Here is an 11782-nt window from a genome sequence, read left to right as displayed (position 1 = left end):
AAACTGATATCTTTTCCCTCTTTTCTCAACCCAACTTTCTACAATATCCCTGGCATTTACAAGCTATATTTTCAAGAAATGTATAATACTCTGATAGTTCTCTGAATCAAATTCATAGTATTTGCAAGAGGCATTCCAAAAAAAAGCAAGCTCAGCAATATTTGGGGGCTTTTAAAATTGATGATACAGCTGACCAACTGGAGACAAAGGCAGTGGGAGGGCCCTTACCGGTGTAAATAAATGAGAGTCTCTAGTGCTTAAGAATCCACAGCGTGGACTCAGAACTAAAGTCTGAACTCCACCTCCAGGCAGAATGAAGTTTCCCTCTGCATCTCTACTTCTTCTGCTTCTGGTCATCAGCCTCTGTCCAGTCCATGGTGAGAACTTTCACTTATGCTTTCATTGTCTTTTGAACAGAAATGGCCTTCTGGCATTTCAGTTTTTAAAAAAGGGGGGGAATATAAGTAAAGGAGAAAAACTGTTCAGCTGCTCCTAGGTTTCTATTTAGGGATTTAACTCTTTGAGGCTGGGGACATTTATATTCAGATTTTTTGGCCCATAGAAGGAGGAGTTATTGGAAATCCAATATTCATATGACTTTTACTTGGTTTGCATATTCCTAGCCTTTTACAGATTCAGTTCCTGCTACAACTAATTTTATTTTTATGTTCTCCCAGTGTCTTATTTTTTTCACTTTATTTTCAAATAAGCTTTAGGTAACAGAAAAGTCACTTAGAAAACCTACTTCTTGTCATATATCTCTCTTCATTCTATCTCTCAGTGCTACTTCTTCTGACCAAACCCTTATAGGATTTAAAGATCACTGACTTCAGCTGGTCTTCTGCATAGAATGTTCTTGATGCAATTCCATATGATCAGCTCTGGCATGAGCCATTTTAAGTACACAGGGGTATTAAGTTCTATGTATAATGTAAGGAAACAGCCTATAAGACTAAACAGGGAGGCTATCTTTGTGTAAATAGATAAATATCTAGTTGCAGAGGTAAGACTGAAGGAATCATATATTTGTGCAAAAGCACTCCCCACAGGTTTTGAGGACAAATTTTTGTTATTAAAATCCTGGGATATTTCCCCCATTATTATTTGTTTCATATGTTATTTTCACTCTTTATGACCCTCGTTTCTCTCCTCCTCCATTACGCTTTTCCATTGCTCCTGACAGTTAACTTTTAATAAATCTACTGTGCCCAGTGTGCAGTTTGGAATTGGGTGTAATACAACTTCTGTAGTAGTTTAGATTTTGTTCACTTATTTGTTTCCTCACTAAATTATAAACATTTTGAGAGTTGGGCACTGGAAATAAATACATAAAAAGTAGAGTGCATCAAAACGTCAGAAATGGGTTATTCATAAAAGCATCCATTTGTTATTGAATAGAAATAGTTTTGAATTTTTATTATTAGCCTTACTTTAGCAATGATTTGACACTGTGCCAGAGGACCAATATATCAAACAACATCCCCCCAAAATGCCTTTCATGGTATTTCCCAAAATAGAAAGATAAGGAGAAGTGTGACAAAGCAGAAGAATCTGTTACAGCATGTTATGGCTCCTGGGACTCTATAACTAGTTCATGTCCTTGGGTTTTATATGTTTGGGAGTGAAGATCAGTTGATTTAATATTTCATTAATTATTACTGAATTGTAAGACCCATAGTGGTAGTTCTCAAATTTTATTAATGGATAATTACCTGAGTACCAATATAAATGTTACTACAAATTTCAAGAAGCGTTTGTTTTGCAAAAGCTAATTTTATTATTAAGGTTTTGGTAGAAGTTTAAAAGAATAAAGCCATGACGAGCAGAAATGCTGTAAACTAAAAGCTTATAGGTAGAAGCATGCATGAAATTTTAAAATTTTCAAATACAAATATGAAAGCTTAGGTCAAGTTCCAGTCATTAATTATATACCAAAAGGATTAAAATAAATGATTCTGTGTTTACAGGTGTTCTGGAGGCTAATTACACAAACTTAAAATGTAAATGTGTACAGGAGACTTCAAAATACTACCCTGCTCGCCACATTAGTCGGATTCAATTTTTGCCTGCTGGGAATGGTTGCCCAAAGGTAGAAATCATGTAAGTTGCAAGAAAAACAAGTGATTCCTTTCTACCAATGAATATAAGATCAAATGTTGTCACACAGTACTCTTTCTCAAGAATTTCAAAGTGATGTCTTCTGAGCACTGTTAACATTTTCAAGCTAATAATAATAGGCAATATTTGTTGTACTCGCTTTGCAGCAGTCACTACGCTAAGTGCTTTACATGTCTTTGCTTGGTCATTTGGTTCTTTCAATATACCTATGAAGAGCTGTCTATTGTTTTAATTTGCTAGGCTGCTGAAAGCAGATACCATAAAATGGGTTGTCTTTTAACAATAGGAATTTATTAGCTTACAGTTTGTTATGTGGTTTTGTTTTTTGTTTTGTTTTTTCAGGTCACCATGCTATTTTATTTTTTTAATTTTTTTATTTTTAAAGAAGCTTTAGATTACATAAATGTTACATCAAAAAATATAGGGGATTCCCATGTACTACACCCCCTCCCACTCTCAAACTTTCCCACATTAACAACATCTTTCATTAGTGAGGTACATTTACAATTGATGAACACATATTGAAGCAGTTCTACTAATCATGGACTATAGTTTACATTACAGTTTACACTTTGCCCCACACAAGTTTATAGGTTTTGACAAAACATGTGATGGCCTGTGTTTGTCCTTGCAATGTCATGCAGGACAATTCCAATGTCCCAAAAGAAACATATCCAAATCGAAGCATCATCAAGACAATGTTTTCTTCCTAAAGACTGGCTGCCAACAATCCTTGGCAAATCTGCCACGTGGCAAACCACATGGTGGTGTCTGCTGGTCTCTTCCTTCTCTTCCAGGTTTTGTTGCTTTCAGTTTCTTGTTTCTGTGACTTTCTCAAAAGGGCCACCTTACAATAGGTTCACACCCATAGGAATGGATTAGCTTTAAGGACTGGGGTACTTAACAGTTTCTAACCACCACAATTGTTATCACCCTTTTACAGATGTGAAAACATAGGCTTAGAGAGGTTTACTAATGCCTGAGGTGCACCATCAGAAAGGGGGAGAGCCAAGCTGCACCCACGTTTTGATTCCATAGCTTCTTTGTTTATTCACCAAATTCAAATAGGCAGCAGAAACAGATCCTTTGTTCCCCAGTAAGTTAAAGAGCAAGAAAATAAGTATCAAAATGTACTTGGTTTGAATGTCTATTTTGTGGAACTACCATTTAGGTATAGACTCTCTTGACTTTGTTCTCGTACCTCTCATTTTTTTTTGCAGCTGTAAAAGGAGTAATAAATATATTCTTTCATTAAAACGATGTGACCCCTGCTTTTTTGACCTTCCCTTTTCTATACTCCTTGAGTAATCTGTAGCTATTTCTATCATAACATTTTCCACATGCATCAAATGTAACACTGGACATAAAACCCTTGCCACAGGAAAAAAAAAAAGTTCAGTAAATGTTAGCTACAAATATTATAGCATCACTGTGTGAAATAATCAAATTTTTCTGTCTCATCCCACCTGGCATGTAGTAGAGGCTCAACAGATGTTGGATTGTTACATTGAATGCTCTAAGTAAAGCATGTGAATCTTTTGCACATATTAATAATTTAGAACTTTGATTTCTGTTTCTGGTTCTATCTTTAATAACCCATGCTAACAGTCCCTTAAAGTATTAGGTATAGCATCTTGCCCAGGCCTCCCCTGACTTGGTTTCTATTAGCAGCTCTTTCCTGGGACTTGTTTAGACTTTTGGAATATTTGTAAGTAGGTGCTTTTTGTTTGCCCCATTTTGATACCAGTGCTTTGGTTTTTGTCTATTTGTATTCAACTGGTGAAAAGAAAAGTAGGACATTAAAATTCATGTGGAAATTTTTCTTTAAATTTAATTTTCATTAAAAATTTTCATTCATTATACTTTCACAAATGTCTTTAAAAATGAAAGCTCTAATTAAACTATAATTATTGTCCTCAAACTCTGGAGCTCCTTTCTTTTGATTGCATTTCCTCTATTATGGCTCAAGCCTGTCATCTATTATCCAAGGAAGGTATTATGCCTTAATGATCTCTGCTCTAACTTCAATATTTTTTGAGGTAACAAAAATTTTATTTCAATCTTTTCACAAAATTTTGCATTTCTGAATTTTAACCAGATACAGGTATAAGAACAGCAAATTTTTATGAGAAACTCATAGCAGTCAGGGGTAAAAATACTGTGAATCCAGATGGTAAGGATGAACTCAGAAAACAAATTGGAAGGATTTCAATTTCAAGAACTCAACTCCCCATGACCTCAGTCCTTTCTAAGATTCACTTACAAGGGTGGAATTTCAAAGCTAGATGGGGGAATCTTTGATGCTTGTCATTTATAGCTAAAAACAATAATAATTGAAACCTCAAGAGATTATGTTTTGTTCCAAGTCACCACAGTAGAGAGTAGAGTCTCCCAGTGTGATATCATCTGGAAGACCATGCTTCTTTCAATGCAGGAAAAGCGCTTAATTCCACATCTGGCACTTGGTTGCTGTCTTAGTTCACCAGGCTGCTATGACAAATACCACACAATGGGTTGGCTTAAACAACAGGAACTTATTGGCTTATATCTTTGAGGCTAAAAGAAGTCCAAAATCAAGATACTGGCAAGACTTGCTTTCTCCCTAAACACTGTGGCATTCTGGTGCTGGCTTCTGGCACTCCTTGGGGTTCCTGGGCAGGTATTTTTGCCTCCCATCTCACAGTGATATCCTCTCTTTCTCTCTTCTCTGACTTCCACGTCCTCTTTTAAGGTCTTCAGGAATCCTGATTAAGTCCTACCCTTATTAAGTTGGGCCACACCTTACATAAAATTTAGTTCCTATTTATAAGGGGTTCACACCCACAGGAAAAGGGATTAAAATTAAGGACATGTGTTTGTTAGGGTACATAATTCAGCATACCACAGTAACCATTCCATTCATGTCCATGTAGGGCGGTGAGCTCTGGAATCAGATAAACTTCTTTTGAGTCCTGCCCTAATATGTATTTCTTATAGCAATCTTGCGCAAGTTATTTAAACTTTCTAGGCCTCAAGCTCCTCTTCTGAAGAAGAGGACATAATAGTTCCTCTAGCACAAGATTTTTGTGAGATCAACTAAGATAATCCATACTACCTGCTGGTCATCATGCCTGGCAAATAGTACATTTTAGCTACTAATTATTGTTCTTGCTTTTGTTTTTGCTTAATTTTTTAGAGCAGTGAAAGATTTGCTAACTGGTGATTCAACAAAATGTCAATGTCACTTGGAGCAGCTGGCCTCTGTAACCTCTCCCACATTAAATTTCATTGACTTCTTTCAAATAAAAAGTCCTCAAGAGAATGTATTCTGTAACCTAATTTGTTCATCCAAGCTCGATGGGGAAATAATTTTAAAGATATTGGGATATAACTTTAGTAACAAAATGACCTTGGAGTCAGCTTTTTGGTTCATTTCCAACTCATGTAAATGTTATCAACAAAACACTAATCTCTGGCATGTGAGATTCTGTCAACTGCATATCCAGCTCTACCAGCTCACACACATAGGTCTTCAAATGTTGTTTTCCCTATTCCTCAGACATTATGCTATAAATCACCTACTGCAGATATAAAACAACCTAGTGCCAATTTTACTTTACCTGAGAATAGTTATTTGCCTACTGAATTCTTTCCTTTATTAAAAGTACAGGATTGTCTGAAATGTAGCCATGTTTTATTTTTGCTTTTGTTTTTGCTTTTGTTTCTACCCCAGAGTCTGGTTGAAGACTAAGTCAATCGTATGCTTGAACCCTCATGCCAGATGGATACAAAAATTTTTGAAAATGTTACTGAAGTAAGTCATCTATACCAAAGGTTTTCAAGTTCCAATTTATACTGAAGGGTTTCCTTTTCCTGGGCTGGTCAAAATGGGGACACTTGAAATTTATGAGAAGTTCCTGAGACAAATGCCTAGTATTCACAACTACTACTTATTAAATAGAGGTGACTCATTCCAGTAGCTCAGTAAGCTACACTGAAAGCCATTGTGCACAATACTCCTTGCTGTATGTCACCAGGGAAAAGCTGTTGCTTCTAATGGCCTTTTCCTAAACATGATTTCTTGTTTTTTGTTTCACAGAGAAAGTGCTTCCTCAACTCCATCAGCCCCAATGTTGGGGAAAAGGATTCCTTGATGCCAATACTTCTTACTAAGAGTACCAGCGTCCCCCCTTATCCCTGCTCTGCATTTTAATTTTGTGCTTGATTGAATCTTTTAGAATAAAAAGAATTTCTCTCATACAATGTACATGAGAATATATGTAAAAATAACCCTGCAGAAACTGATGGGGCAAACTTAAGCATCTCTTGCACACAGTACTCCAAGTGCTTAGATTTAGCATTCTTACTTATTAGAGAAGAAAGTTTCTTTGAGAACATTTATTTAGTTATAAATCATAGCTTTCTTTGATAATATACCTGTTGTTTAATGCTAGATCTTCCTAGAAAAAAAAGGGAATGTGAATTTAAACCTCAAATCCGAACATATGGCTTGAAGAAGTAAGAAAAGATGGAATGCTTTTCAATCATTTTGTCATGCTAAATAAAGCAGGCTTCCATGAGATCCAACAGCTTGGGGAATCCATGGAAGGTCAACTTGTTAAGAGGCAGAGGGTTCTACCTAGTAAATATCCTCAGTATAAAAACTCACTATTGAGAAGAGTAGGGTCCTTCTTCCACTTTTAAAGAGTTCCTCTGTATACGATTTATTGTCATAGGTTAAAACCAGTAACATTCTCATACTAACAAACCAGTTAATAATAGGGGGTATATGGAAAAATATGCCAAATGTAAGCTATGAACCATAGTTAGTAGTAATTTTTGATGGTGTTCTTTCATTATGTCTAACAAATATTTCACAACAAAACAAGGTGTGTTGGATGGGAATTCTGCATGTTGTGCATTTGAGTGCTTACAACTTTTCTAGTAAAAAATATGTATTTAATAAAACCATTAATATTCAAAGATCCCCAGACGTAAATTCATAGAATATCCAGGAAAATCATTTAAAGAATGATGTTCACATGTATTCATTTATATACTTGCCTTGGTGGACTTTTTTACATCTTTTACACATTTTTTTTTCTCTTGTATAAAAATTTTTAATAAAGCCTGTTAACCAATAAACTTAAGCAAATATTTTACTTAAATTATGGGAGATTCATTTCTAACTGAGCATTTACTCAAATTTAGACTTTTTTGGGCTCATTGTAATAGAAAGTAGGGTTTCATCATGTTAATTTTTGTTTGCATGTTGCTTCTCTTTTATGGGCAATCTAAAATTATATGGCAATGAGTGAGTGAAGTTATTACTGATATTAACCCAGTGGGAAAAATGCTTGACTGTGAAAGGCTCTTTCCACTGACATACTATTTGTGATTTCCTCCAGACTCCCACTCTTACTAAAACCTGTTTTTACTGTCTCATTATATTGATTCTTAAAATATCCACTATTTCATTTGTCAGTGTCACATTGGGTTTGACAAACAAAAAGTACTTAAACTCTCACCCCTGTCTTCCCGGTGCCAAGCCTGGTGCTCCCAGCACCCTTGCTGAACTCTGCTGTCTGTTGGCTCCTCCCCTTCTCCGCCCTACAGCTCACTCCGCTGCTCTGGGGGTCTGCTCCCAGCATGCCCACCCAGTTTCTGAGCCATGCCTTGCTTCTTCTTTCATTTTCTATTTTCATTTTTTTATTTATCTTTATTAAATAGATTTTTTGGAAGGGAGTAAAAAGTACCTATAAATGCTACATTTTGTGTTGCTTATAATTTAACATTTATTTCTTTATTACTAAGAATACAGAGAGAAAAAAGGGCACCAAAATCTTGCATTCTAGTGTTCTGAAGACTTCAAGTAGAAATTTTTAGAGATCAGGAATCATTTCATTCTTTAATTTGATTCTGATCTTCTTTGAGAACATAGCTAGACAAATATTTAGTAGTCTCAAATAAGAATGACTATCATTTCCAATAAGTCAGTTACTGTTATCACCCCCGATTGGTTAATCACTTGCTCAAGGCTTATAACTATTTAATAGCAAACCAACAGTCAAATCCAGGCAGGCCGGCACTAAAATCAAGGCTTCTAACCACTACACTATTCTGCTTCTCTATGAAGTAGACATAATCAGCTGCAGTTATAGAAGCAGAAATCAAGGCAAATGGACGTTTACTTCTCTCAAACCACATAACTGGTAAGAGACAAAACCACAATGCAAACTCAGGGCCCACCCGACTCATCAGCAAGCATTCTAAATCTTCACATTATGTTTCCTAAAGTTTTCTTATCCCTAAGTCTCTTTCTTAACCCAGTCCCCTTTGTGCACCCTCCTTTTCAGGACAAACCAAAGCCAGGGGCACGGTGAGGGTTTTACACATCCCGGCCTCCCCTGGGATGAAACATCCAAATGTAGTTCAATTCCAGGGGTGTCTGGGCAGCGGGAAGGGCAGCATGAGGTAGTGGTCAAGTGCTGGCAGAGAAACAAAAGCAAGCCCAGCGAGGGCTTCTAAACGTGCTTTCTTTTCCACACATGCACTCATTTCTCGAAAGTCCATAGATCTAGTGGCATTCAGACTGATTTGGATAAGGGAATTAATCTCTGGTTAGATGCAGGATAACTTGAGCCAATTAATGGAGTGTCTGAAGAAAGGTAATCTGTTGCTGAGCTGAATGTGTTTGGTCTGGAAAGGGAGAATTATGAAACAGGAAGGCAAAATCTAGGTAATGTATGGTTACATATACACACACACAATTAACACTCAAAAATAAAATGAAGTAAAAGAGAAAATACAAGGTAATGTTGATCAAAAGAGGATGTTCATCATAGTGCGTTATATCATTGGGTGGAGACCCATGCAATGAGTGTGAAGGTGTACCACATCCTGGGAAGGCCTGATGTTCTCAAGCAGAGGAAATTTGTCTCTCAAAAGAACTGGTGGCTCCCAGTGGGTTAGGGCAGTCTGGTGTATCGGGGCCCTCGGCACTGTTGCAAGTATCTGTGAATCTGGTCCTTCAAGTAGTAAGGATTGGTTGTCACTGTAGGCCCTGAGGGAAGGGGGAGAGAGGTATAGAATAGATGGAATCAGAGTGACTGGGGAGCAATGGAAGTGTTCCACAGGACCATGCGAAGATGGATATAGGACATGTTAAATTATACCAAAAATGTATAAAAATCTATAAGCTAGAATATAAACCATAATGTAAAACATAAGGTAACTAAAAATTTAGAAAACTGTTCAGTCTAAAATAGAAACCATGGTGTAAACCAAAATGGAACCATGTTTGAATGCTATGTTTCAATATCTGTACATCAGCTGCAGCAGATATAACTTGAACACGTAAAAAGATCATTGCTGGGGAAGGGGGAAAAGGGTTTGGTGTTGGATATATGGGCATCCCCTATATTGTATATGTGATTTACCATGATCTAAAACTTTTGCAAAAACAAAATTAAAAATTAGAAAAAAAAAAAAAAGAAGGGATGTAGATACTGAGGAAGAAATGAAGTAGGTTGCCTTGCCACTGCACATTCAGGGCAACACCTATTGCAGTGATGAAAGGCAAAATGTCAAAAAGGAAGCTTTATAATATTTTTTATTTTTAATACTCGAATTTATTTTTACTTTATTTTAGTTTTTCTAAATTTGTATGTGTTCTGTTTCTGACCTTTAAACCCATCACTATATTTCATTCTCCTATTTATTGAATATGGCAGTATATTGGGCTTCGTTTTTTAAGAAGTTTTGGACCACATAGAGAGGTACAACTATGTCAGGGGAGGAGCTGGTGTGGGGTGTTATTGATGGGGGGCACAAGATTGGGGGGGAGTTCTCCAGGGAATGTATATAGGTACATAAAAATGTTTGGCTATATGTTGGATATTTTCATATAAGTTACAGGTAAAAATGGTAACCAAGGGAGTGCTGAGTTCCTACTCAGAGGAGCTCTATCATATTCCCCAATGGAACAGCAACAATCCCCCAAGTGCAATGGCAAATACCAACAAAGAAGGATGGTCCAACAATGAGCCCTTGATACTGATGACTATGCTTATGAGCTTGTGTGCTTGAAATATGAACTAGGCCTAGAGCTGCAGGATGCCTAAGAGTTACCTCCTGAGAGCCTCCATGTTGCTCAAATGTGACCACTGTCTAAGCCAAACTCATCATATAAATGCATTACCTTCCCCCCAGTGTGGGACTTGACTTCCAAGGATGAGCTTCCCTGGTGCTGAGAGATTATTACCAAGTACCAGCTGGTGATGTAACTAGAAAAAGACCTTGAATAAAAGGGTCAACTCAGACCAGCAGAATATCTCAGCCTACATGTGGGATCATGTGTTAAAAACTGCTTTTTGACCTTGAATAAAAGGAAGAAATGGCAATGACAAATGAGTTTATATGGCTAAGAGTCCTCAAAAAAGAGTCGGGAGGTCATCAGAGGGGTTGCGCTTATGGACTCCTCAGCAGGACCACAGAGACAGCCAAAGTAGATACAACCCCAGGTACTGGTTCTCCTGAGGGCTAGGAGATCCAAAGATTCTATGGTCACGGCAAATGGCTCTGGAATTCAATGCCCTGTCAGTTGGCCCTACTTTGGAATTTATATTCCTGCGTGTGATGGAGTTGGACTCAGATGTGACCTTTCCACACATGCCTCTTCTGTCCCTTTTACTGAACCTGTGGTTGGTGCTAGGGTTGGTGTATACTCAGGAGACTTGAATCTCTTGCCTGTTCATGTGCCAACTGGGTCCTGAGCCTCAACAGATTTGCAACTCCTACCCTCTTGTTCATTGGACTTACAGGAAGGTGAAGATGGTCAACCACCACACCAGGGAACTGAGAGTGTCTACAACTGCAAGTAAGAGAATCACATCCATCATCCATTTGGAATCTAAGCACCCTATCAATATAGAGGTGGAGTGGACATCACCATCCCAGGGTCCACAGGATGGTGGAATAAAATATGGATTAGAGTGGACTTACTGATATTCTACTATGGAACTATTGTGACTCATAATGAAAGAAAATGTAGCAATGATGTGGAGAAAGTGGTCACAGTAGTTGCTGAAGCCAGAGAGAGGGAAGAGAGATGTGATGTGGAAGCATTTTCTGGACTTGGAGCTATCCTAAACGATATTGTAGGGACAGATGCTGGACATTATGTATCCTGCCATAACCCAATGAATGGACTAGGGGAGAGTGTAAACTACAATGTAAACTATTATCCATGTGGTGCAGCAGTGCTCCAAAATGTATTCACCAAAATCAATGAATGTGCCACAATGATGAAAGAGGTTGTTGATGTGGGATGAGCAGGGTGAGGGGTTGATGGGAACCTCTCATATTTTTTGAATGTAACATTTAAAAAAGAGAGAGAGATCATAAAAAAAAAAGAAATTAAGTTGGTGTCAAACAAAAAAATCCTGGTATTAAAAAAAGAGAGGATGTTCAACTTAATGAAGGACCTACAAGGCCAAGCTCTACCAGGATCTCTCAAGCAGCAGAATCCAGGGAATCTGTGACAAAGTGAGTTGAGCTCCAAATACTTCTGCTCACAGCCATCTGACGTGCTTAAAGAGAAGAACATTCTGCTGCACCTCCAAGGTTTCCAGTAGCTCAGCCCCAGCTCCATTTAAAAATAGTTTGTCCAACTATATGAGTTCTT

At 37.4% G+C, this 11782-nt stretch overlaps 1 protein-coding gene across 1 annotated transcript; it reads left to right on the top strand.

Annotated features, from left to right (window-relative positions):
* Nucleotides 1-266: 266 nt before the first annotated feature.
* Nucleotides 267-7265, top strand: CXCL13 (C-X-C motif chemokine ligand 13). The gene is made up of 4 exons (XM_004464843.3): nucleotides 267-377; nucleotides 1968-2100; nucleotides 5831-5911; nucleotides 6197-7265. Exons 1-4 carry the CDS (start codon nucleotides 314-316, stop codon nucleotides 6249-6251), a joined length of 333 nt encoding a protein of 110 aa, XP_004464900.1. The 5' UTR covers nucleotides 267-313; the 3' UTR covers nucleotides 6252-7265.
* The last annotated feature ends 4517 nt before the right edge of the window (nucleotides 7266-11782 follow it).

This window comes from Dasypus novemcinctus, chromosome 1, assembly GCF_030445035.2.
Source record: "Dasypus novemcinctus isolate mDasNov1 chromosome 1, mDasNov1.1.hap2, whole genome shotgun sequence".
NCBI classification, from domain to species: domain Eukaryota; kingdom Metazoa; phylum Chordata; class Mammalia; order Cingulata; family Dasypodidae; genus Dasypus; species Dasypus novemcinctus.
Note: the sequence above shows the minus strand (reverse complement) of the source record. Positions and strands in the feature narration are given on the sequence as shown.

Excerpts from the sequence above, each read along its gene's own strand:
- CXCL13 (XM_004464843.3), top strand. The coding sequence starts at position 314 with ATGAAGTTTCCCTCTGCATCTCTACTTCTTCTGCTTCTGGTCATCAGC. Across the intron at positions 2,101-5,830 it reads TGCCCAAAGGTAGAAATCAT|AGTCTGGTTGAAGACTAAGT; the intron begins GTAAGTTGCAAG and ends TTTCTACCCCAG. Across the intron at positions 5,912-6,196 it reads TTTTTGAAAATGTTACTGAA|AGAAAGTGCTTCCTCAACTC; the intron begins GTAAGTCATCTA and ends TTTGTTTCACAG.